General features: G+C 41.6%; 1 protein-coding gene across 1 annotated transcript in view; it reads right to left on the reverse strand.

Annotated features, from left to right (window-relative positions):
* Window positions 1-25,919, reverse strand: part of LOC130172123 (proprotein convertase subtilisin/kexin type 4-like) — a 177,801-nt gene that overhangs the window by 146,594 nt on the left and 5,288 nt on the right. Inside the window, exon 3 of the mRNA XM_056380558.1 lies at window positions 9,374-9,466. Within this exon, the coding sequence (XP_056236533.1) occupies window positions 9,374-9,466 (93 nt within the window). The remainder of the gene's footprint in view (window positions 1-9,373; window positions 9,467-25,919) is intronic.

Genomic DNA, 25,919 nt, shown 5'->3' on the forward strand with positions numbered 1-25,919 from the left:
GTGAGCGGGTGAAATAGATCCGCTAACAGTTTGGATGAGCTCAAACCTCACTTGTCATTACTGTATTTCATTTTTATTTAAAAACTGTTTTTACCATGTCTAGATAATAAGCCTGGATCACAGTGGCCCTTCATACAGAAATGCCAAATATTAATTCATCATATGAGGAAAGTAAATGCATTTTATTGTTCCACCCTTGCAAATTTAAAAACTACTCACATTCTGCACTTGTGAGCTTGGATTACACTTGCTCTCCATGCAGTAATTTTGCATATTGAAAGGTGCATGTTCAAAAAATGATTTCATTATGTAACTCACTATTTCACCCTGACATAAGTGCATTTCAACTCTCACACAGCCTACAGCAGTTTGATCTGTAGTGCTGTTTATCCTGTTATTTTGTCTACACAAATACATCCTTGAGCCCACGAAGCTCAGCCTATTATAATTTCAAAATGTTTTCCCAAAATGTACATTGATATTGATTCAGAATCTGTTCAGAAAATACTTTGTTTCTATAAATGACACCCAAACACACACATACAGATAAAATGAAACACCTTTAAATAGAATTCATGAATCAAAATATGATAACACATGATAATATCATATTTTATATGTTTCTAATTTATAAATAACACGACAAAGACATGGCATTACATACATACAGAGACAACAAGAATGTGACTGTGTGTGTTCGTGTGTGTGTGCGCGCGCGCGCACGCGCGTGTTCTCTAACTACCTTGTAAAAACCCCTCCAGCCCCTCCTTTAGAGGAGCAGCCAGGACACAGTGATCAATACACATGATAGGGAGCTAATCGCTCTCTGTCAAACCAGCTTCTGCCAGCTACTAATGGCACACACTCACTAGGGAGTGTCTGTGAACGTGTGTGTGTGTGTGTGTGTGTGTGTGTGTGTGTGTGTGTGTGTGTGTGTGTGTGTGTGTGTGTGTGTGTGTGTGTGTGTGTAGGCGTGGGCCTTAATGGCAGATTGAGACTCTTTAGGGAGTGTTGCTCAAGGTTAGACTCAGGGGACAAGGGGCAATTGACCACACTGTCTGTGACACTGACCCCTCCACTGTCAGCGCATTCATCATCCAGCTGTGACATATAGGCAGCACACACACATACACATATACAGACAACACACACACACACACCACAAGTACAACACAAGCACACATACTGTATAAAACAAGTCCTGTGTAAATGTGCTGAGAAATGACATCACCAAGCAGAAAAAAGCACATTTCATAAATGGAACTTCTTTCAATGGCTGCCCAACACATGTTGCAATACAAAGCAAGTTGATGCAACTTCAGCGTCAAGCACAAAAGACGCTGACAATTCTCTTTTCATAATAAAAGCCTAGCTAAATGGAAAGAGAGAAAGAGACACAGAGAGCACAAGGTTTGGGATCAATGAAACAAGACAGGGCAGCGTATATAAAGAAATAAACTTGTTTGGGAAAATCATTTTCCAACAGTGAGGAAGAAAAATAAGGCAGTGGAGCACTTGCATGATTGAGCAGCTGAGGTACAACTGACAGAGACACAATCTGAATGTGTGGAGGAGGAGGAGAAGAAAGACAGTAAGATGGACAGAGTAAAGGTGTGTGTGTGTGTGTGTGTGTGTGTGTGTGTGTGTGTGTGTGTGTGTGTGTGTTTGAAATCCCATGATGAATATGTGTGTGCACGAATATGGCTTAGAAATAGAATAGAATAGAAAGGTGGTGAGGAAACAGAAGGAAAAGTGCGGGTGTGCATGTGTATGTGTGTGTGTGCATGCACATAATACTCCCATGTCTCTACATGAATGAGTGGAGTGGTGGATGGCAGGCAGCTGCAGCAGTGTGATACGAGCCGAGCTGCACAGATATCAGCACTGACATTTTGGGCTTCGCTACCCACCCGCAGCCCCCTGGGAAAGTGATGGCGATGGCAGCGGCAGTGGCCACATGCCCCCCCACCCCCAAGCCCCTTCCAACTGCCTGTCAATCACAACGCTGTGCTTTCTGACGCTCTGTCGGCGCTGGCCTGGCCCCAGCCCTGGCTGGACTCATTACACCACGCAGCAGCGAATGCACTGCATGACCCGCAGTCACCAGCACCCAGACCCTGGTGCAGCGCTGATCCTTATCTGGTCCTCGACACTCCCCACCAACCCCACCCACCAACTCCCTGCCTCTTCATTCAATCTCCCATCTCTACCTACTGGACCGATGGCCCTGACCAGAGAGAGAAAAAACAGACGACAGAACAGAGGGATTGTGTGTGGGTTACCATCAACCGGAAGATTAACAGTGAAACCAGCATAGACACATTTAAAAAAAAAAAAAAAAAAAAGAGTGAGCTCTACAGTGGTGAGCAGTGATGGGAGTGAGGGGGGAAATTGCATAAACTGAAAGCAGGGAGAAAGATAACAGGAAGATACACTCTGGCCCCTCCTCTAGTCTTCTTCTAGGGCACCTCTTGGCCTCCTCTTCCTCCTTCGCCTCACCCCCCCCCACCCACCCACCCACCCACCCCCAGGCCCTCTGGTGTGTTGCTCACTCCATTGTGTCAGCCTTCAGAAGTGCTCAGTTTGAGTGGCAGGCCGTCACAGATCAGTTCCCTGCTAAAGCGGCCCGGCAGGCCGGGGTGACGGGCCAGGAAGGGATCTAAGTGGGGTTTATCAGCGCTTCTTAACGCCTCTCCGGCTCCCTGACACAAAAGAGAGGGGGTATTAAACATCTAAAGCAAACCAAAAAGCGTGAAAGCTCCTTATAGGGCCGCGGGATTGCAGATGTGACTGGAGTCTTAAAAAAAAAGCCCCCCCCCAAAAAAAAAAAAAAGAAGAAGAAAAATAAGGGGAGGAAAAAAAGCACACAAACGCTTCAGCAGAGAGGAAGCATTGAGGGGAAATTCAAATGTTTTTTCTGTCCTGTGTGGAGAGAGTGGCTGAGACAGAGAGAGAGGGAGAGGGAGAGAGAGAGAGAGAGAGAGAGAGGAGAGAGAGAGAGAGAGAGAGAGAGAGAGAGAGAGACATCTGTAGCATCAAGATGGAACTAAGTAAGTCAAAACTAGCTTAATAATGCTTCACAGTTTGCCACCTGTTTTGTTCATGACGCTGATGAATGTAATGGGCTCATATTCAAAATACCCACGCACTGCCAATATATAGGTTAGTTTATGACAGTATAGCCCAAACAATGAAATTAATAAGACTGTGAAAGTAATATATTTATACCTCTGAATGATTTTATGATGATGATGAATGGTTTTATGATGAATGATTCAAAGGGGATTGATAGAGAAGTTCCAGCTCACACATAAAACACAAGCCCTAATGCTGCAGTATGAACAGACTAAAAATACCAGCGGTAGTTTGCTAGCCAGATAACACTCCACCTAGCTGACTCTGCATTAGATCGTAAATTAAAATTTAGTCAACAAAGTGTTATAATTCATATTTTAGTTCACTAGATCAAGACATGTAGGCATAAATTAGGTTTCCTCTTAATTAGCTGCAGATTCTGCTTACAATCCTGCAATGGTGAGAAAGCACTTCTTCCCAAAATAAATTCAGACATGTCACCGTCGGACAAACGCATAAATAATAAACTTAATGAAGACTGAATTCAGCTTCAGGGTCCTGGTGTTGTGCATCCTGGCTCATTGTCAGTGTCATGGCTGACTGGGACTCGTGAATAGAACAGATGCATCATTAATGTTAATGGTAACTCTTGTGCTACACTCACGCAATGACAATCAAAAAGTCTGTTGTGAAAAAGACCGTTTGATTCCTTTGATTTGTGTAACAATGTGGAACTTTGCTGTCCACACTTTTACCCATGAAAACAAGCTCTTGACCTGCATCACATTAAGATACAAAATGGCTACTATCTCCATCAGCCTTGTAAGTGGATCTAGTGTGGATGATTCAGTCTTGCATCTCCATGCAAGTCAAACCTCCTCAGATGAGGGTAACAGAAACACACTCACAAAAAAAAAAAAAACATGTAACACGCAGGGTCAGGCTCTCAGACCGCAAGCAATGTTGGACTTTTTCCAAATGTCCCACAGAGGCCCAACTTTTTGCAACTAAACAAACCTAATCTTGACTGAGTCAGTAACGTCTCTCAGTAAAATAACTTGCAGCTGCACATGATACAATGGCCCACAACATGAAATAACGACAGGTGAGAGACTCTGCCTTTTGTAAGGGTTGAATGTGCTCAACATGCAAGTTTTCCCTACACACATAAAAAAGAAAGTTACTAAGGCTGCAACCAAAAAATCAAAATCACTCTATTGTTCATCCATGTAATAGACACTCAAAGCTTACTCTGTAGTGAGCAGTTATGTGGGACTTTGAACACTTGGGTATCATCATCATCATCATATTGCATCCGCAGTGACAGGTGTTGAATTGCATGGCTGTAATTTTCCAACAACATAATGCATTGTGGGATTGTTAGCAAATATGCCATTAACACTATTTCTTTGTTCCTTTCGGGGAATGTTATAGGTATTTATTAGGTAGTTATTTTTGGGATTGAGTAGATTTCATAAATTACCAAATCCATCAGCCAAAAACAGTTTCAAAGTTTAGTTTGTTTGTTTGTTTTTTTTTTTTTTTTACAGTTTTTATGCCAATGATAATACATTACATTAGTTAGTCAAAAGGAGGCTGAGCCATGTTTAACTTGATTTTTGGTTTCATCTTTTACTGTGAGAAAACTGGTCACTACGTACATAACTTCGTTCAGATTTGTTTTGTTCAGGTTTATATCAAAAGCAGCTGAGCAGCAGTTCTGCTGTCTGTATCTACGACCTCTCTCAGCGCTGAGAGCCTTGTTGTTGCAAGTTAAGGCTGCAACAATTAGGCATGGCCTCCAAACAGCTGCAGCTTAGATTAACTGTAGCCGGGTTTTAAGACAAGGAAATGAACAGAATTCAAACACGGACGTTAGAAGACTGGGACATACTGTGAACAGCAGTCTTCTGTGTGCGTGTGCATTAAGCGTGCAGCACACCAGTAGGGACCAGTGTGTTTGTGCCAGAAGCTGACAGGGGTTTAGTATGTGAGACATTTTGGAAAAGGTCAGCGGAGAGTTGAGTCAGAGACATAACTGTGTGTTTGAGAACGAAACTTCAAGAGGTAAGATAGTTAGGAGAGTTGGGAAGAGGGTCACTGAGGGGAGGCAGGGTCTGAAGTAAACAAGGTACAGAGACAAGAGAAAACACTGAGATGATTCTACTGTCCTGTCACACTCCAGCCCTGTGGTTGTATGTGTTAACTGAGCTGTGGTCGCCTGTGTGTCTATATTGCTGTATGCATGTCCAATGTTAATGTGCGTATTTCTGTTTGCTGTGTTAACGCTGCTAATTATGTCATTAGCAGTACAATTAATACAACAGCTGATTGTTGCCTTGCTGGTGGAGGGTCACTTCGGCCTGAATCACATGGTGGCAAAACCATGTCCTCCTACTCTGAGAAACCACCGTGGATCTCCATTCTTTGTGTGTGTGTGTGTGTGTGTGTGTGTGTGTGTGTGTGAGAGAGAGAGAGTGTCTCTGCTCTAAACAATAAGCTGTTATAGTACAACTCTCTGAGCCCCATTCCTAACGACTGCTTCACCTCAGCCAGTGTTTGATATGAGTGACAGCGGCTGCTGGAGATTTCACTGATTTATAGAGGGTGTTTGTTATTCCTCTGTTATGCAACATCATATTTACGAGTTCAAGTGAGCTGTTTTACCTTTAAAAGGATTTTCTTCATGAGGAATTATTTCCATCAACACATTTATAGGTATTTCTGGCACTTTTAAATTGCATTATCAATTGTTAGCCTTGGTTCCACATCATTATCTACATGTGTTTGACAAAGGGTGGGGGTTACTTGTAACCTGCACTATAGATCATATTGTTTCAACATATTTCTCAGGAAGGTGTATACAAAACAACCTGAACTCAAGGCTCACTTACCCAATTGCTCTGGAGCTTTCAATTATATCAGACATCATCAAAAGATCAAGCATTCTTAGTTGGCATGGAACAATAGATGATGAAACTTAAGGGCTTTTTGTTGGATGTTGGATTAAAACTTTAATTAACGACTTCTGCTGATGATGACTGTGTGATATAATTGAAAGCTCCAGAAGCCAGTAAGAGGACCTTGAGTGGAAATTGTTCTTTCAAAGTATGGGGGGCAATCCAGACATCTCCTCAAACAGTTACACTCATCTTTTCCATTCAGTTTTCTTTATGTAAAAAATAACATATAAATACGTGTGGGAAACACATTTCAAGGTGTTATCCGATAGCCCACCCCCCACTGTTACTGTGAAAACGGTGCGGTCGAAACACTTGGCCAGTCAAATGTCACTCCCCCCCCCTCTCCTCTCTCCCTCTCTGTCACTCTCTGTCACAAACACACTGACGGCGCCGTCTGTGCACAGCCCCTCCTCTCTGCACACACACTGAATCAAACATGATCATGTGAGGGAGGAAGGATTGTTGTTGGCTTTTCCCTTCAGAGAAGACGCCTGTACGTGGCCGCTAGTCAATATCTGCAGCTTGTGCAGGTCGATAGCCTTAATGTTAATCTTTTAACTCTGACTTTGAATCTTTTCTCCTGCAATCCACATGAATATTGAAAAATATTTATAGAGTCAAAAGGGACAAAAGGATAGCTTGGACCAGAGGTGTTAGGAAAAACAGAGTACCTCGAAACTTAACAAAACACAGGGGAAGCTGGACAGTCCGACCAGTGTGATTAGCTATCCAGTTCATTTGTTCTGTATATTTCCAAGCTACAACCAGTGCTGCTGTGGCAACTGCAGCAAGAGGGTGAGGAAGGGATAGCTGTAGCTAATGAAGAGAGATGCAGGAGAGGAGGAGGAGGAGGAGGAGGAGGAGGAGGAGGAGGAGGACAGCAGCCAACATACTGCTGTGGGTGTAGGAAAGCCAGCTTGGGCAGAAGCAAACAGTGAGATTGACAGCAGAGCAACAAAATAGAGCTGTATATGCCCCCCCCCCCAAAAAAAAAAAAAAAAAATTGGGAAAATTTTGTCCACCTGTCCAGAATGCCTACTGGCTGGCCTGAGCAGATGTCATAACAAAGCCATACACAGTACATGGCAGTTTGGGGTCTGTTCTGTTCTTACATAGTGATATTGAGGCTCATTGGGATTATTTTATTTTTATTATTTTTGGGATTATTATTCTATGGCCATTACATTGTGCAATCAACATTTACTTCATAATGATAAGTTAAAACAAAACAGGTGGCTATTGTCAGTTATGCTAACTGTCAGTTAGCATTACAACAAAAAATTGGAGAGGGTCTCAACAGAAGGTCAACATTAGACAAGACATGGTTATTTTCTCTAAAGAGCATGTTACGTTGACGTCTTATTGTGTGTAGATTTTAGATTAAACAGCGTGGTTTATCTACAAAATGATGCACCAGTAATTTAGTCAACTTTATATGCAATCCCAGGATTTGTATTTTACCATGTTACTGCAACTTAGAAAACTGTATGTAGGATTTAGTGGCATCTAGCAGTGAGGTTGCAAATTGCAACCAACTGAATACCCCTCTCCTCACCCCTCCCTTTCCAAGCATGTATGAAAACTTACAGTGGTTTTCAGGTAATGTAAAAAAACGAAAGGCCCTCGCTGGAGCTGGCTCCGTAGAAGAGGACCCGCTCAGCTGATTATAAACTAATGAAAACACAATTATGAATATTATGTTCATTTCTGCCAGTAGATCTCCTTAAATCCTACACACCTTCTTTAAACTAACATTAACTCTGTCTTAACCTCACAACCTACTAAACCATGCACAGCACAGCAATTAGAGAGCTCTATAGTGTAACTCACCTGCCATGCAACGCAAAGTACAGTGTGTGATGCAGAGTGAGAAGCAGCTCACAGGTTCGTATGTACAGAGGTCTGGTCAGAGGTGGGCGGAAGGAGTATAGCTCAGGCTTTGGCAGCTGGCCAGGTACTGTAGCTAACACACTGTAATTGTGTTTGGCAACACATAAGCCGCCATAAATATTTCCTCCATAAAACTATTACAATATTGACTGTTTTCAGGCTAAAAATGCAATTAAAGTGGATTATATTAGTCTGGTTGGTTTAAAGACAAGAAAATAATAATCTAATTAAAGAGGATTTTCTATTTTCTCGATACTGAAAAAAGATGACTTCACATAAAACAAAATAACCAGCACACAGGGCTCAATGGAAAGGTATTTAAGAATGCAACAGTGTCTCGTAACGAGATGCAATGTCTAAGTGTGCAATTGTTCATTATCGCAAAACATTATTTGTGCAATCCATTAAATTTAAGACTCATTATGAAATGTGGGACATTTTGGGGGTGCAAATTCATTTTCACCTAAAGTTACCATGGTAGAAAAGTAATTAAAGTAACAGTTTAATGAAATCATGAACCATACATGGAGTCACTGGAGATTGCGCATAAATTACTTCAATTAATCACACGCATGCTGGTTCAGATGATAACTCTGAATCAGAAAGTTTGGAATCTTCTCTCTCTTTTACTTTGTGTCCATTTCTTTCTTTTGCTCTTGCTTGTGTGTTTTAGGGCATGTGTGTGTGTGTGTGTGTGTGTGTGTGTGGCCTATGCGCTGTTGCTTTGTGTGTTTTGTTTGTGTGTGTCACTGAAGGGGCAGTGTGTTGGGGGGGAAAGGGCCAGAGGTCTGGTGCACTCTGCAGAGAGGACAGGGCCAACGACCCTTCCTCCCATCCCTCCTCCCTCGCCCCGCGCTGTCATGGGATGTCTCCGCGGGTGACGGTTACCCTGGCAACAGAAGCCCGGTGAGGAGGCTGCATTGTGCGCTCCGAGGGTGATGCAGAAAGGCTTGCTGTAGGTGGCGAGGGAAGGGGGGCACCAAGTGATATCGGGTGGAACAGGCTCACGAGCTACACAGGCAAGGTAAACAACTTTCAGCCATTACTCACCACATGGCTTTGTTTCTTTTTTTTTTTCTCTCTTCTCGCTAATCAACACTAGTCCCTGATTAAAACGGCAACGCCAGCCAAATGAATTTCTATTTGCATATACATGCTGTGTAAAATCAGAGCCGATGCCAGAGTGTGAATTCACCTTGACGTGGCCATGTTAAATGTATCAAACACTCACGTCTAAGTAGCTGAACACTCTGATTTGCTGTAGCTACAAATCCATTTCCCGCTGTGTTACACAGACGGTGCGAGTCAGGCCAAAAAAAAAAAACTCAACATCAGAGTTGCATCTTTTGGGAACATGCAGACTGATCCACTCTCCAGATCTTACTGTCTGAAGGATATTTTATTCAGCGGACTGTTTATTTATCAGTACAGTTAAAAATACTTACCCCTGCTGCAGTCGTCAGTCTTATCTCAAAGGTGGCTCTGTCAGAGCGCCCCCTGCTGTCTCTCAGGTTGTACAGACCCTCCAGGCTGCCAACCTGTGAGCGTGGAGACAAAATTTGTGGTCAGGTTATGAAAGCCCACACTTTCAAGGCATGCAGAGTTACAGAACACAGGATCTGATGTGAGACTCGCTGGGTCGAGTGTCTTTTTAAAGAATCTGTAAAAAAAATATTGGGTCTTCAAAAACTCAGAACCACGATAAGAATGCAAAAAAGATGCATTTGGCAAAACAAGTAGGTGTTTTCATCAATACAGAGTCCAATACAGGTAAAGTACGAGGGTCGAACTTATTATGTATTCAGCCTTAATCACCCATATGACCCTTTTGCACAACATGATTTCAGCGTATCCCCTCCAGCCATCTGTCTTGTGTGGGTTTTTCTGCGAGAGGTGGGCCGAAATCAAATAGCACACAGTTTATCTAACCTTATCCTGGGCTTTTCATTTCCAAGCCTTATAAACTCAATCGTATTGACCGCCTGGGAGAGTTAGAACTAACTAAGTGAAATCTACTCGGCGGCAATTGTGTGCAAGGCGCACGTTGTGTGTGTGCGCGCGCGTGTGTGTGTGGCTTGCTGATTCTATCTTCCTTCACTTTCATTCTCTCTATTCTCTGTCCCTGAGGTGCATCAGGGCTGAGACTGCCGAGTAAATTGTCCCAAATTGAGTTCCTTCTTGCCGGCAGATACAGGCCACATCCCGACCGTTTAGAGCGAGGCAGAGAGAGAGAGGCGGAGAGGGAGCGAGAGAGAGAAAACAATCACAGCACACATCACTCGCTTGAAAATTCTCTCTCTAATTTCTCTCCTTGCTTTTCTTTTCTACCCACCCTCCCCGTCTCTCCCTCTGTTTCTCTCCTCTGCTGATTTCCCTGCTGCTTCTCTTTCTTGTGCCGGCACATTATTCTTCTGCTTCTCCCTCTTTATATCACTCCCTGTGTGTCTTCCCTTGTCTTTGTCTGCTGTGATAGGTATACATCAGGCTTTCCTTGCTCAGCTTGGCTTTTTCTTTCCTTTGATGATTCTCTCCCCTCCTGCTTGTTCTCTTTCCTCTATCTTTTTCTCTCCTTTCTCCCTCAATCCCAGCCAGTCAATACCAACACTATTTCTCTTCCCTCTCCATGTGCTTTTCTCACCCCTATTTCTATCCCTACTGCTCATCCCTCCTTTGCTCTCTCATCTCACCTTCCATGGCTGGCTGTACCCAGTGACATAGTGCCCATCAGTACAGACCTCCTGGGGGGAGGAGTCTCGCTCTGACAATAATCACACAGTAAGTTTATAACGCTAGCAGCCCAGCTGAGCTGAGCTGAACTGATCACACGCGACTCCCCTGACACTGGCACACTCCATTTAACTCAGCAGGGAGCTGCAGGCTGGCTGGGGCAGGGATAAAGCATGAGACAGGGATGGGAATGCCAGTGGGTTTTTGGGGATGGGGTTATTGGAAGGGGGGGTTGGTGATGGAGCAGTGACTGGAAACAGATATGGAAATGGAATGAGGAAGGATGGATGGAGCTGAAACTGGTGCTGCAGGGGATGAAGTGGGGGTGAGGTTTTGGACTTTTGGATTTAGGCAGAAAGTGTTTTTTTGTCTTTTTGGGGGTTTTTTTGTTTTTTTTTTTAAAGAAGATGCTCATGTCACCGTCTCTGCATGGAATGATAAACGTTTTCTACTTTCACTATTTGCTCTCTGCAAAATCCCTTTCTATCTCTTCCCTCAGCTTTTAGCGTGTTTATTTTTAAACTGGCAGCAGGGTGGTAGAAACTTTTCTTCGACTGGAGAATTTGGGTCTCAAGCCTCTGTAAAGCCAAGATTCCCTACTAACTACCTCACTTTGATGTTCAATATCACTACTGTTGGAGAAAAGAAAAATTCCTATAGGGATCAATCAAGGAAAACTCGTAATTATTTAATTAATTTAATTATTTATAATTAAAATAATTATTTTTCTAGCACTTATTGTCATATTCACAGATGGTATTGACAATAATAACACCCTGATCATTGCACTCCTGATGTTTCCTCCTGTAAAGGCTAGATGATTGAAGACAGAGGCAGGATAGAAACAGAACTTTAGACAGATTAATGTACTGGTGACTAGGGACGCACTAATGCACCTTTTACCACGGCCAATTCCAATACCTCAGCTCGGGTTTTCCGCCAATTACAGAGTACCAATCGCGCTCTCTTTTCCCCAATTTCAAACTTAGTACATTTTACTGCATAGACCTTATTATCATTGTTATTAAAGGTGATATGAGACCTGTGCTTAAGTGACTTAAGGCCTACACTCTAAATCATAGTGGAGACACAAAAATTTCATGACACTGACATAAAAGAAACTGTGGTCGTATCCACCTGTGTAAAATCAGTATTGACTCCAAAACCAACCCCATGGTTTTACATTCATACTGAAAACACAATGAGACATTAAGAAGCGAGTGTAGAACTGGAGACACTGGATGAAACAAATATAAGTAGAATAAGAGGTGGAAGATGGATATGGGAGCTTCTTTAAAAGGGTCAGTTCACACAAATTATTTTTTGCTTCTTGTTTTTTTTCCACTGACCATAAGTGGCATATTTCAGTGCTGATAGTTGGTATTATTTGTCCTGGTTTTGAGATATGCGTCTCCGATTTCAGCCTCCACATCAACAAAGTGGAGGTGAATGGAATTCATTTGTGGTGGCCACAGCATTGAATATCATTGAAAAGATACACTTTAAATAACTCAACAGCATCATCTCATTCCAGAAACGATGTTCAAGTTATTCCTGATTAGCAGACTGTTGGGACTGTGCACTGAGGCACTGTCCATGGTGCTGATCCTGTCATTATCAAGGGATAGAGAGCTGTTCTAGTTGCTCTCTCTCAAGGTTGCCACCAGTTGGATCTTCTAACCAACACTTTACCATGTCTAATCACTGACTTGACATGTTGGCTAATATTAGTAGTACTAGTTATAGTAGTGAGTTTCGGTATAAATCTCTCCCTTCATCTCTGTCAGAGTCAACCGTCTGAATCCATGCATCTCATGTGTTATCAGTAGATATAAAAGAAAGAGAGACGGAAGAGTGCAACCAACGCACTGCAGTTTGGGGGTCTTGATTTGGGTTGTGGTCTCAGACTTGGCGGTGCCAGTCAGGCTCAGTCAGGTCAGGTCTTAAAGACGCAGATACACACCAAGCTTTTAGGCCTATACACAGGTGAACTGTAGATAAATCACCCTGTTCGCCGAGTTTTGGGTTTTGCCAAGTTAATAAAGCTCCTGACTTGTGCCTTCTCCCCCTGCAAATTTCCACTCACCCACTGTATTGGGGTAGCAGCAAAAATTCCAGAGATGCACACACGCGCACACACGCGCGCGCGCACACACACACACACACACACCCTTTAAAACTGTAAGAGTAGCTGCTGACCCATAAAAAGATAAACACTTGCTGCTAATGTGTCACTTTTACAACCAGACATTATTGACACTGGATGTGTGTAACATTCACACATGTACACACAGTCAAACTATAACTGTACATGAAAATTAGTGAGCAATTTCAAACCAACCACAACACACACACACACACACACACGCACACACGCACACACGCACACACACAATCCCAAACATACACACACATCCTAGTGCCCTGCCAGAGCAGGTTCACAGCAAAACAATATGAGGCCAATCAGGGGACCATTGGTATGGCTCTCCCTCTGCTAATGAAGGCACTTTGAAAAGGTAATCTAATTCACCAGCAGCAATTAAAGGCTGGGAGCGCCTTGTCACTATCAATTAACCGCTCCTTCACTCATGTTCTTCAGCACGGACGCTGAGGCTGCCTGACACACAGCACTGTCGGACAAATCAACCCCATCAGCCAGTCAGTCACTGAGAACACTAATCATGAGAGTGTTCACACACACACACACACACACACACACACAGACAGAGAGAGAGACACACACACACACACACACACACACACACACACACACACACACACACACACACACACACACACACACACACACACACACACACACACACACACACACACACACACACACACACAGACACAGACACACACACGGATACTGTATGTTTTAGTCATTGCACAGTGAACCAAGTGAGCTGGACGTGTAGATCCATAAACAAGTAGATCCAAAGTAGATCCATAAACGGTAGAAACAGTAGATACCAGACGTCTTTAATAAGTGGGATAAAGCTGATATTTTCATCTTTATAACCAACGTGACACCAAACTAAGCTCTCAAAAAGGCCAAATCCCAAGTTGCAGTCTGAAATCTGGAGCGTTCATGTCTTCTTGCCAGTGTATCTGAAAATACACAACTCATTCTGGTGATCAACAGAAAAGTAAGCAACAACAATTTTGACATTTAACATTTAAGGACACCCCCCTTGGGATTTGGGGATATTTTTTTCTCTCTCATTTATTTCTCACATTTTATGGATTAAGAAATTCTGCAATTATAATAAAAAATATACATATATGTATACACTAATAATACATTCTAATGACTCTGCATCCTAATAAATAAACTTAAAGCATATGAAGACAAATATTCATCCATTTACAAGTAATTAATTAAACGTTCTCAATAATATTAACAGCTCTCATGTCAAGTTTGAAGTACATAAACATTTGGGTTCAATATTTTTATTCCATTTTCCCACATGCATATTTCTATGTAGGGTCACAGTGAGTCCATCCCAGCACACATTCATCAGAAAGTAGAGAAATACCTTGGAAAAGTCACCTGTTCAACACAGAGATGATAAATAGAGCTGGTTGTGGATCACAGGTTTTGTCCTGTTGTATTTTTCTTCAACAACCATGACTTGGAAATTATGAAACATCTCTTTAACAAGTGGCCAGTCTTTTATCTTTATCCATGTGTATTAGTATTAGTTGGTTGAAATTGGACAAATTATGATATTGTATAAACCATGTCAGACTGTAATGTGTCCACCACCCTAATTAAATACAGTGATTTGTTATACAGTGGATTCAGAAAGTATTCAGACCCTTCCACTGTTCAATTTATGTTGTAGATTTAATTCTAAATGGATAAAATTGCCTATGTTTACCAATTCTATCAATCTACAGTCAATAATCTATAATGACAATAATTATATCATTTTTTAGAAATTAGTCTTAATTCATTAAAAATCTAAAACTGAACCCTCTTTACAGAAGCCCCATCAGCAGCAATTACAGCTCTGAGTCTTCATGGGTAAGTCTCTAAGCTCTCCGCACCTGGATTAGGGCAGTTTATCCCGTCCTTCATGGCAGATCCTCTTACTCTCTGTCAGATTGGATGAGAAGTGTGAACTGCCATCTTCAGGTCTCTCCACATATGATCCATGGGGTTTAAGTCTGGGCTTTGGCTGGGCCACACGAGGAGACCTGTCCCAAAGCTTCTCTCTGGTTAGAACTGAGAGAAGGATGAATGCAGCAAAATACACTCTCCTGTTGGGTCCTTGGTCACCTCCCCAACCAAGGACCCGGTTACTCAGTTTGGCCAGACGGCCGGCCAACTCTACGAAGAATTCTTGTGGTTTCATTTATTTTACAATTATCAAGATTTTGAAATGTTTCTGCCCTGAACTATTTCTTGCCACAATTTCATTGCAGAGGTTTACAGAAACTTCCTGGGACTTCATGACTTGGTTTTAGTCCTGATATGCAGTGTGAATTGTAGAGCCTTATATACACTTACTACACTGTGTCCAATCAATTCAATTTACCACAGGTGGGCTCCAATCAAGTTGCTGACACATCTCAAGCATAATTAAAACAGGATAAGCCACAACCTCTGGTGCCACAAAAAAACGTCTGAATAGTTTTGTAGATGACATGTTTTAGTTTTTGATTTTTAACAAGTTTGCAAAGATTTCTAAAAAATATGTGTCAAAGTCGAACTTCGTCATTATGGATTAGGTAGATCAATGAGTAAAATGGCAATTTTAACTAATTTCAAAATAAATCCACAACATAAAGTGAGCTAAATACTGAATACTAAAGCCACTGTATAACCCCCAACTTCTGTGGAATCATTAGTTGATGAGATTAAACTATGTTTCATCTATATTTGGTTTCACAAATGCACCATGCATTCATAGATAATGAGGGTTTATGTCAAATACGACATGGCAGTTTTTTGTTTCTTTACTTTTTGGCCAATTACAGAAGTTCGTAACAAATTTATCTGAAATCTGTTGAACAGCTTGAAGACATCCTGAAGACGAATTGACGGACAAATAGTGAGGACCACAAACATAACCTCCTTGGTGACATTAGTATTTCAGACTGAACATCAATACGTCACTTATTTATTATTGGTTAAGTACACAGCACAGCAGCACAGAGGAGCAGCACCCTGACCTAACACCCTCTTCTTGGACTGAGGAACACTCCGTAATTCAACTAGACCTTCAGACTCTAGACGGAGGCATAAGCTGTCAGACATAACTATTCAAAATGCTCTTCTCAAGCTCTCGATTGCTTTACTGAATCTATCCAATGTTTAACCTTAGTCCAAAGCCCTGATGAAGAGGAAATTAGCATGACAGTGCTGCTGGTGTAGGAGGAGTGATGCAAGGCCTTCAAAAGGATAATATCTGACCATGTTGCTGCAGGAAATCAAGAGTCCTGGGCACTGACATATTTACGTGTGTTCATGATACAAGCCTTTCTATTTAATGTCTGAAATCTACATTTTTCTGGGTGTCGCGTAGCACAGTGGGTTACGCAGGCGCCCCATATATAGAGGCCCCGCTGCAGCTGGCCCCCGGCTCGACTCCCGCCTCGGACAGCCCTTTCCTGCATGTCATTCCCCCTCTCTCTGCCTCCCCATTTCCTGTCTCTCTACTGTCCTGTCCATTAAAGGCACAAAAAGCCCCCCCAAAAAAAGAAATCTACATTTTATCTAAGACTGTCATGTTAAAATGTAATTTCAGATATTTACAGAAAAAAGTAGTAATAAACTATCACTACCAACTGCAATAACTCTACTTTGATCTTGAATAAGAATACTGTTGGGAAATGGTTCATTTCGTGCATAGTAAGGATAGCAACTTATAAACCATGGAGAAAACAATTTACTCAAATTCATGTGCAAGAGTTGTAAAAGTATCTGTATAAAACACTGCTCACCTCACATCAATCACCTGTCCCTCGTTATGAGGTTGCACTTACGGTACAAGACAAAAAAAAAAGCAGCTGACCACCAAAATGTGTGCATTTTCAGTGACCGCGGAAATAACCTCAATCAGTCTTCTGTATTTGGAATCCAAAGAATATTACAAATGGACAATGTACTAAATTGCACGAACATAATCTGCTACTGTATTTGCAGTTTAGAGACTAAGAAAGACCTGACCTGCATGTGGAAACCTACAGAGATGAGAGAACATATAAATTCCACGCAGAAAGGCTCCAGCAGCGAGTGCTTTGACACACAGGACATTCTGCTAAAAGGTATAGTCTCATTGAATATGCTGTATGATGGGGACAAAAAAAACTTCATCCTCAGCTATGACTTTCCGCTGGATCAGCTGCAGACCTGACTGCTGCTGCCGAGATGAACAACTAATGAAGCTCCCATAAGGAGTGAAAATGGACTACAGCATTTTGGAGCCCAACCAAAAATCACTTCCAATTACGCAAGTTGGAAGACAGAGCAATTAGAAAGAGGAATTATAGATTATTCAATTGAAGAACAGTATTTTAATTATCCCATAGTGGCTTTTTATTTTGTTTTAGCATCTAGCTAATGCACAGCCTGAGGAACATGTACAGCTACAGTATAAAATTCAGTGTCGTACCCTTTGTGTGAGACATCAGCACAGTTACTCTGCCACTCGATAACTTTTTACTACAGTGCATTTGGAAAGTGTTCAGATACCTCCAATTTTTTTATATTTTGTAATGTATAATGCCTTATGCTAAAATTGAAAAAATACATTTTTTCCCTCATCAATCTGCACTCAGTATCTCATGAAGACAGTGTGAAAGCAGAATTTTAGATTTTTTTTCCCCATTTCTCAGCATCATGTCTTGTTTCCCTCTGACATGAGGCCAAACAGTTCAATCTTGGTTTCATCAGACCAGAGAATGTTGTTTCTCACAGTCTGAGAGGCCTTTGGGGGCTTTTTTTTTTGGCAAACTTTCACTGTATAGAGGTTCCTGTCTGGACACTCTGCCATAAAGCCCAGATCGGTTGGGGTGCTGCAGTGATGGTTGTCCCTCTGGAAGAATCTCCCATCTCCACACAGGCTCTCTGTGGCTCAGCCAGAGTGACCATCAGGGTCTCGTCACTCTCGGTGGTCTCTTACTTACTTAATACTCAGTTTCGTCGGCCAGCCAGTTCCTGGTTGTTTTAAACTTCTTCTGTGAGACCTTATATAGACAGGTGTGTGCCTTTCTAAATCATCTCAAGTCAGCTGAATTTACCACAGGTAAGACTACAGTCAAGGTGTAGAAACATCTCAAAGATGATCAAGAGAAATGGAGGAACCTGAGCCACATTTCAAGTATCATAGCAAAGGGTGTGAACATTTATGTCAATGTGATGTTTCACTTTTCCATTTTTAATGAATTGATGTTTTTTTTTTTTTTAGCATAAGGTTGCAACATAATTGAAGGGATCTGATCACTCTCTGAATGCACTGTATATTCTGGTCTACAGGTGGAAAGAACAAAGTAATCACCAATAGATACAGTATTATAAATCAAGACAACATTGAACCTTGAACTGTTCTCCACTTATAGGTTCAGAACAACCTGCTGGTTTCTCTTGCTGCTGCAACACTTGACAGAGTAAAAGACACCAACTCTAATAACTCTCTCATTTTCAATTAGAGATTGAAATATCCATATTCATTCAATTTTGTCATGAAAATGTCATAAACTGGGTGGATTTGATTGTGCTGATTTTCATTTTACTGTAAAAGCTCGTCACCAGAGCCAATTGATAAATATTGTAATTGCTAAAGAGCACTGCTTTCATAGTACAACTCTACTTTATGTAAGGCAGTATTTTGTTATATTCCGTCAATGCATCAGTGATTTCTTGAGATTTAGAATGAATAACACAGTGTTATAAAAATTTTCCTCATGTCTGTATTTTGTTTTGATTTTTCACTGACTCCGTGGATAAAAAAAAAAAAACGCCTGCGCTCCCTCTTCAAGTGTCACATTTGATTATCATACTGCACAGCATATGACTGAAAGGCCCATGCATCCAAATTCAAAACAACTCACTTGAAAGAAAACGCTGATTTAAGACACTGTGAAACACAGACGCTCAGCAAGAGCTGCAGGTATTACATTCTACTTGTTCTACTTTTTGTTCCTTAATGCTTGTTTTTCATACTTTGTTTATTTTTATGTCTTTGTGTTCTTTAATTTTCTGTTCAGTTTTTTTTTTTTTTGTTTGCTAAAAAGAGCTTAAAAACACAACTTGATCTGAAGCTTTTTGATGATTGGAGAGAATCTGTCCATCTTTGCCTTGAACGTCGCCTCACAATTAATCTTTTTTTGCATAAACGATTAATTTAGCATCACATCATTAATCATATGATCCCAAAACTAATGACAAATGCCCACCACAAGTTAGAAGAGCCAAAACTGATGACATTCCTATTTTTTCTGAACTTCTTACTGAAACTCATTTTACAATATGAAAGAAAAAAAGAAATTAAATATTTGAGAAGCTGTAACCAGCAGTTTCAGCACAAGATAAATGTTAATACTGAGATTAATAGAAGTTGTGTTGCTGAATCAGCCTAATGGCCCAAGCTAAAAGCTAACAGTTTGCACTAAGCTAACAGTCTGTTCCAGATGTAACAGTAGTCTACTGTGACTGAGGTGTTATATGGTAATTTTTACCCCATATCAAAAGGAAAGTATTAGTCACAACTACAAACATCGGAGTATGCGCGCGCACACACACACGCTTACACACACACACGAAAGTTGAGAACCTCTAGAAAGAAAATAATCAAAGTAACAGTAAGACACCAAAAGAAAAGGAAAAGATACAAAGCTAAATTAATTATTTTACTTCAGCTACATTTTAAAAAATTCTTAAAACCAAAAGAGGAAGCTGCACTTATCAATACTGTTGTGTAAGCAGTCAGTTAAATGACTAAATGCAAAATGTGAGAGAAGCTGCTTGAGGAGAAGAGCCTCATACAAAGTTATCACACAGCTACGCAGTTTCCTTCAACTCAACAGTGTTTTTGCACTCTCCTGCTCATGGCTTTAGTTTTACTGCTTTGACTCAGCCACAGTTCTCTCATCAAACTTGTTGCCACCTTATTTCATAGACTCTGTGTATACCATCTGCCCAGCAGCAAACACACAGACAAAGTGAGGCGATTATAGGTTGTTTTGGCCCCTACTAAGTGGTCAACAAAGTCAAAGAATAACAAAATATATAATGTGACTTTTTATGTCATTTTTCTACATTGAACATCTTTATATTTAGGATACTTTTCTTACATTTGGGGCAGACTTTTAACCACCTTTGAGCAGGTAGCTACAGCTTCTCTGCAGCAGGAAGCAGCAGGCTTCAACACCACTCACCAGGTACACAGACAATCAGTCATTGCAACTAATGGGTCTCATCTGTTTACCGTGATTATCCAAACATCCCAATTACAAATTTATTTAAAAGCTACCATAATTGAAAACGCTACATGTTAGTGGTAACACAAACTATGAGCTAGCCTTCAAAAAAACAAACATCACCACAAGCCTGATGCGTACCACAGCCTCTGATGGCCGTTCAGCGGAGTCGGACTTTGAGAAACATCCACAGGAGCTGGATGCCCCGCTGCTGCTGTGACTCCTCCACCAGACAAACAGAAAGAGGAGAGAGAAAGGCAAATGGGGGGAGGAAGGGAGGGAAAGGCATGAAGGATAAACAAAAACAAACATAGACATCAAGAGTCATTGAAGCTGTGTGCGAGAGCCACGTGAGGCAGCCCACCCTATGGAGAAAACAGCAGCTGGTGTGTACACTAACAGCCCTACAGGGGCTGCGGCCTCCACAGCCCTGACTATGGAGGAGCAGTAAAGGAGAGATGGGAGGAGGGCTGGGTGATGGAGGGTGTACGCTAAGGGCTAAATGGGGTGAGCAGTTAAGCCTTGTTGGTTGCAGTACTGGCAGGAAATGCAGGAGAAGGAAGCGGGAGTGAATGGCTCCACAGTCCATCTGAAAGTGACAAATACAGGAGCTGATTGGTTATAATATAGAATTACTGTCAGTTTTACAGGAGACTTCCAGTATATTACAACCTGGACCTTATTTTCGCAGTAACATTGTTTCTATAGGTAATAAAAACAACTCATGGCTAATATATCAAAGAAGGCCAGCAAGACAAGACGCTAGTCAGATGATCATACGGGTTTTAAAATGACATTGTACTAGCAAGACAAACTCAAGAGATGGTGCAGAGACATGAGGATTTTCAAAAAAAGGAGAAAAATGATGGAAGAAGAAAAAATGGAAGACACACCTACATAACTAAACTATATGTTATTATGTTATAGATTGGACTTCTTTTAAATCTGTTCAGGACAACAACAATAAAAAGTATAAAAAATAAAGAACACATTTATACAGTTGATTCATTCAGCTCTAGAAACAATAATTATATTGTCACAGGAAATGTGTAATAACTCAAGCTTGTTGGTACTATATCAATAGTTTCAGGTGCCTATAAAGTGCTATATTCATCAGCAGTGAATGAGCTGCATGTACGAGTTATGTAGGAATTAGTTGAGTAATGCATAATCATGATTATTGCATTTTCACCCCCATACTTCATTATTGCAATCAAGTCCAAGTCACTACATGTTTGCTGGTTATTTCTGTCCATCATGAACCAGCAGTCACAATAAAATCCACCCTAAAAACTCACATTTACTTCAACTGAAAAAATAACTCTCCACCTGGATGAAAGATAATTTAACAGTGATCTGCCATTTGGAAACTCAGACTGACGAGCCGAGCGCTGAAGCTCTATTTCACACGTTTGGACTGGACTCTTTCTTTGAAAACTTGATCAGCTTCTTATTTTGGGTAAAAAAAAACAAAAACAAAACATGGAAATTACTGAAACTGGAGAAGTTAATACACTCAACAGAAGCAGTAACTGACAAACATCATAAAAGTTCATCCACCGAGCATCTAATAAACAACCACTTCTCTCTGAGCTTTTCTCTGTGAGTCCATTCCAAACAAAACATTGTAGTAAAATCCAACAGTAAAGCGAATCAGAGAAGAGCAGTATGTATGAGCGTGCTTGCGTGCTTCTACGACCACTCCCTGCTCTCATCCACCATCTTCCTCTATCTTCTTTATCTCTCTCTCGTTCCCTCTCTCTCTCTCCATTTCAATATTGAAGAGAGTTTTATTAAGGGCTAGACTCGGGTGTGCTGAGGCGCTCTCAGTAATTTTCCTACAAAGTGCTTTAATCCATCACACGGCCAACATGTGGCCTTTGCAGCCATACATCATCTTGGCCCAGAGAGAGAGAGCGAGAGAGAGAGAGCGAGAGAGAGAGGGAGAGGTATCATAATTTGTGCTCTCCTCCTCCTAACCTCCTTCCTTCCTCGTCTTCTTCTCCTCCTCCTCCTCTATCCTCACCTCCCACCAGAGTTTCCCACCTGGGAGGGAAACCACATCTTCTCCACATATTCCTCAGTCAAGTCCTCTCTCCATTTACAAATGAGAGTGAGGTATGAGCAGGGATGGAGTGAGGGGGGAGGGGGGGGAGGGGGGGTGTAAGCAAAGAGAGACCGAAAATGAAAGAGATGGAGATAGGCATGAGTGAATGAGTGTGTGAGGCTGAGAGAGCGAAAGAAAGAGATAAGGAAAATGGAGAAAAGCTTACTGGAATGAATGAAATTGGTGACAAAAGCGAGTGATAGGAAGTCAGGGTGTGTGTGCGTGTGTGTGTGTGTGTGTGTGTGTGTGTGTGTATGCTATATGGACAGAAGTGTGTGTGCATCTGTACTTGCATGAAGAAATAGAAATAGGCAGAGAAGGAGTGGAGATGTGCATTTCCCAGCATGCAGCTGGTGCTGCGTTGCCCTCTGTGTTGCCCCCGGCCAACACCTGCCTCCATTTCACTTCCTCCGCCCTCCTCAGGCTGGGGAGCAGCGGTGAACTCTAGGCCCCCTGACTAATGGAATGGGCCCTAGTTCCCAACCATTAGAGGATTGGTGTCCCTTTTGGCGCCCCTGGGTGCCCTACGGTAGAGAAAAGGGAAAGAAAGGGGCCAGAGAGAAGATGGTGGCATATCGGCCTTTTTCCTTTTACACACACACACATGCACACACACACACACACAAACACACACACCTGGTCATAACATAACAGCCTGGAGTAATCCAGCCAGAGTAAGGCTTGACATAGCTTAGCATCTCACTGAGGCTATTTCTGAGAGGATATTAGAAATTCTGAATTGGGTGCAGCGCTATGAGGTTTCAAAGAAGGAGCTCTCTGAATGTGTACGACAGCGGCCCCGGCTGATCGTGAAGCATTTGTGTGATTTCATTTAGCCGGTAAATCCAGTGCTCTACCTCAATTACATCTGCTTTACTCGGATGGAAAACACACCTCGACTGAACGGAGGAGAGGGGAGGTGAGGGAGGGTGGAAGCATGGAGCGGATTGTGGATTGAATCTCTCGATGAGCTGATAGCACATCCGCAGACAGCGAGCCAAGCTGTGCCGCAGTAATGTTATGCTAATGATATGGTAATGATATGGTAATCTGCCGGCAGTATTCCACCTGACTGGAGAGAAGGGGAATCTGGGAGGCCTTTCACCATTGGTTGGAGACCAGGGACTTCCTGGTGTCAGAGTTCAAGACAAAAAAAAAAAGCCTAGACACACACACACACACACACACACACACACACACACACACACACACACCTTCTTGCAGCAGTTGATCTCAGCTAAAATAAAAACAATGCAACACATAGACTTAATCTGGCTCTAATCGGATTTGCAAACTCTTAAGTAAGCAAGAAATAATACCTGTAAACAATGTGGTATCATGTGATGCAACTTAAAACTAGGTCGGCTGTATTGTAAGTAAGGCTGCAAGCTGAGACTTGTTTTTTTCTTTTTTTTTTTCTTAATCAGCGTGTAACATCAAGTCACTGCGCTGTTGTTCTGTGGCGGGATAAAGTGAACAGAAAATCATCTATTTTATATCACAATCAGGTTGTTTTTCCTTTGTCGTTGTGTTGAAACCCTGCACCTGTAATGGCTGCCATTACCTGCCTAGTCAGGACATTTCTTTCTCTCTGGCTCACAATGATTACATTACACCACCACCACCACCACCACAGCCTTGGCTGAAGATGAGACTCACCATTGTATGACACTAATCCACGTCAGCACTGCCACACAGCCATAATAATTACAAGTAAGGGGTTCCCGGGTGAACTGCTTTTGTTGGGTTTGTTTCTTTATTTAGATTTTGCAGCATTTCACTGCATCCGATTCTGAATGAGCCTATTTACCCTGTAATTTAAAAGGACAAACTAGGAGCCTTCTAAATGCAAAAAGGTTAAAACAGAGATATAAATGTGGACAGATCGATTCTCTCTCTTTGACGTATTTAAAAATGACACAGGCTGACAAGAGAGGCTTCAGTATATCTGAGGCTCCTGCAAACAGCATTCCAATGCATCACAGTGAATCTGTCCGTGTAGCATAAAGACATCACCTTGGGTATTTTGCTTTGTTTTTCTTTGTATTTTACAGTTGCAAAATGGATATGTCAAGTCTACACAATAGAGAGACGCGATGACATTTTCCTGGATGCTGTACACTAAATCAAAGAGACCAACAATATGTTGAGTGCCAGCATGGAGACATTTGATTCCCTTTCCACTCATGCGGCATTACCACTGGAATGCCAGCAGACATCACAATCCTCCAAGCTGGCATTGGGCTTGTCAGACTTTTCATTCCACTTCAATGTTTTCAAAAAAAAAAAAAAAATCACAGCAAATTGTGAAGCCCCAGCTTCTTCCTGATACACGATATTTGCTGCACGCACGGTGCAAATCACAGCTGACACAATTAAAATAGCTTTAACTTAACAAAGGCGATGTAGTGTCAGTGACATTTAGCATCAGCCTCTGGCGACAGACAGGTAAAAGAAGCCAGTCAGCAGATTGGACCTGGGGGGTTGGACTGTGGAAGTGGGGGTTGTCTGAGGCTCTCAGAATATGGTGCTGCTGGGTTGGACACCTTATTAACACACAAGCACACTTACTGCATATGCTTGACAATAGACTACTATCTATCACACCACAGAATCCTATCACTTATTTCTAATATGCTGCAGGACTGTTTCACCATTTCATTAACGTTAAAACAGAATATAAACCAACAAAACTACTGTTATTGCAAGTATGCGTTTTATAGTACTGTGCAGATGCATAATACAGTGTGATTCTCATTTGCTTGTGTATTGGTCATTTCAAGTGATCCCCACATTGAGGGACTATCAGCGGTGTATAAAAGAGCAGAAAACAACGCAGGAAGAGGCAGAGGTGTTTATGTGCATAAATGAGGGACAATGAGAGAGAGACGGGCAGAGAGGAAGACAGAGACGGGGGTGGACTGTCCAATACACTTCTGATAAAGGTCAAAGAGATGTTTTATTCATGATCCAGGCAGCAGCAGCAGCAGAGGCAGCAGGGCCAAGGTTGAAATGAGCTTGCGTCCCTGTTCCCCAGAGCCAACGCTGCACGCAGCCTTCCACCAGGCCGCCGAACACTCCCACTAACTCTTATCAATAATGTCAAAACACACACACGCACAGTCACACATCTCCAGTATCACTCATCAATAACTTCAAATCACTGTTTTTGATCATCTGCCATGAGCAAAATCAATGGAGGAATATACATCTGCCAACGAAGAACAAAGTGGACTACACTTTAAATTAATGAAGTGCAACTAAAATTGTATTTTCTCAGATTTCGCTCTCTGCCTATAACCATTTATATTCTCAACTATGAAAATGAAAAACATAAGAGCTAAAAATGTAATGCTAAAATTCAGGAAATTCAGGACATGTTATTGGTTTAATAAATAAAATGCAACTGTTCTTATGCATGTTGTGGATAATCATCACTCTATTTAAGGTCAGGAACTTAAAGTAACTGGATGCTTTAACATCTGATATTTCCATGACGGGTTGCTTACAATATGTTTTTAATCAAATAGTGCATTTTATCAAAAAGAAGCTGTGTTGATTAGTCAGTCTTTATATTTGGAAAAAGTTAAATGAAAGGATCCCTTTTAAAATCTTGAATTTAAACAGAGCACAGCAGGAATTAATGTCAATTCATAAGGGCTCTTACCTTTTAAATCTTTCTGACTGTGAATCTTTCATAAAAGAGAATCAGAAGTTCATTTCAA

The sequence above is a fragment of the Seriola aureovittata genome, chromosome 7, assembly GCF_021018895.1.
Source record: "Seriola aureovittata isolate HTS-2021-v1 ecotype China chromosome 7, ASM2101889v1, whole genome shotgun sequence".
NCBI classification, from domain to species: Eukaryota; Metazoa; Chordata; class Actinopteri; order Carangiformes; family Carangidae; genus Seriola; species Seriola aureovittata.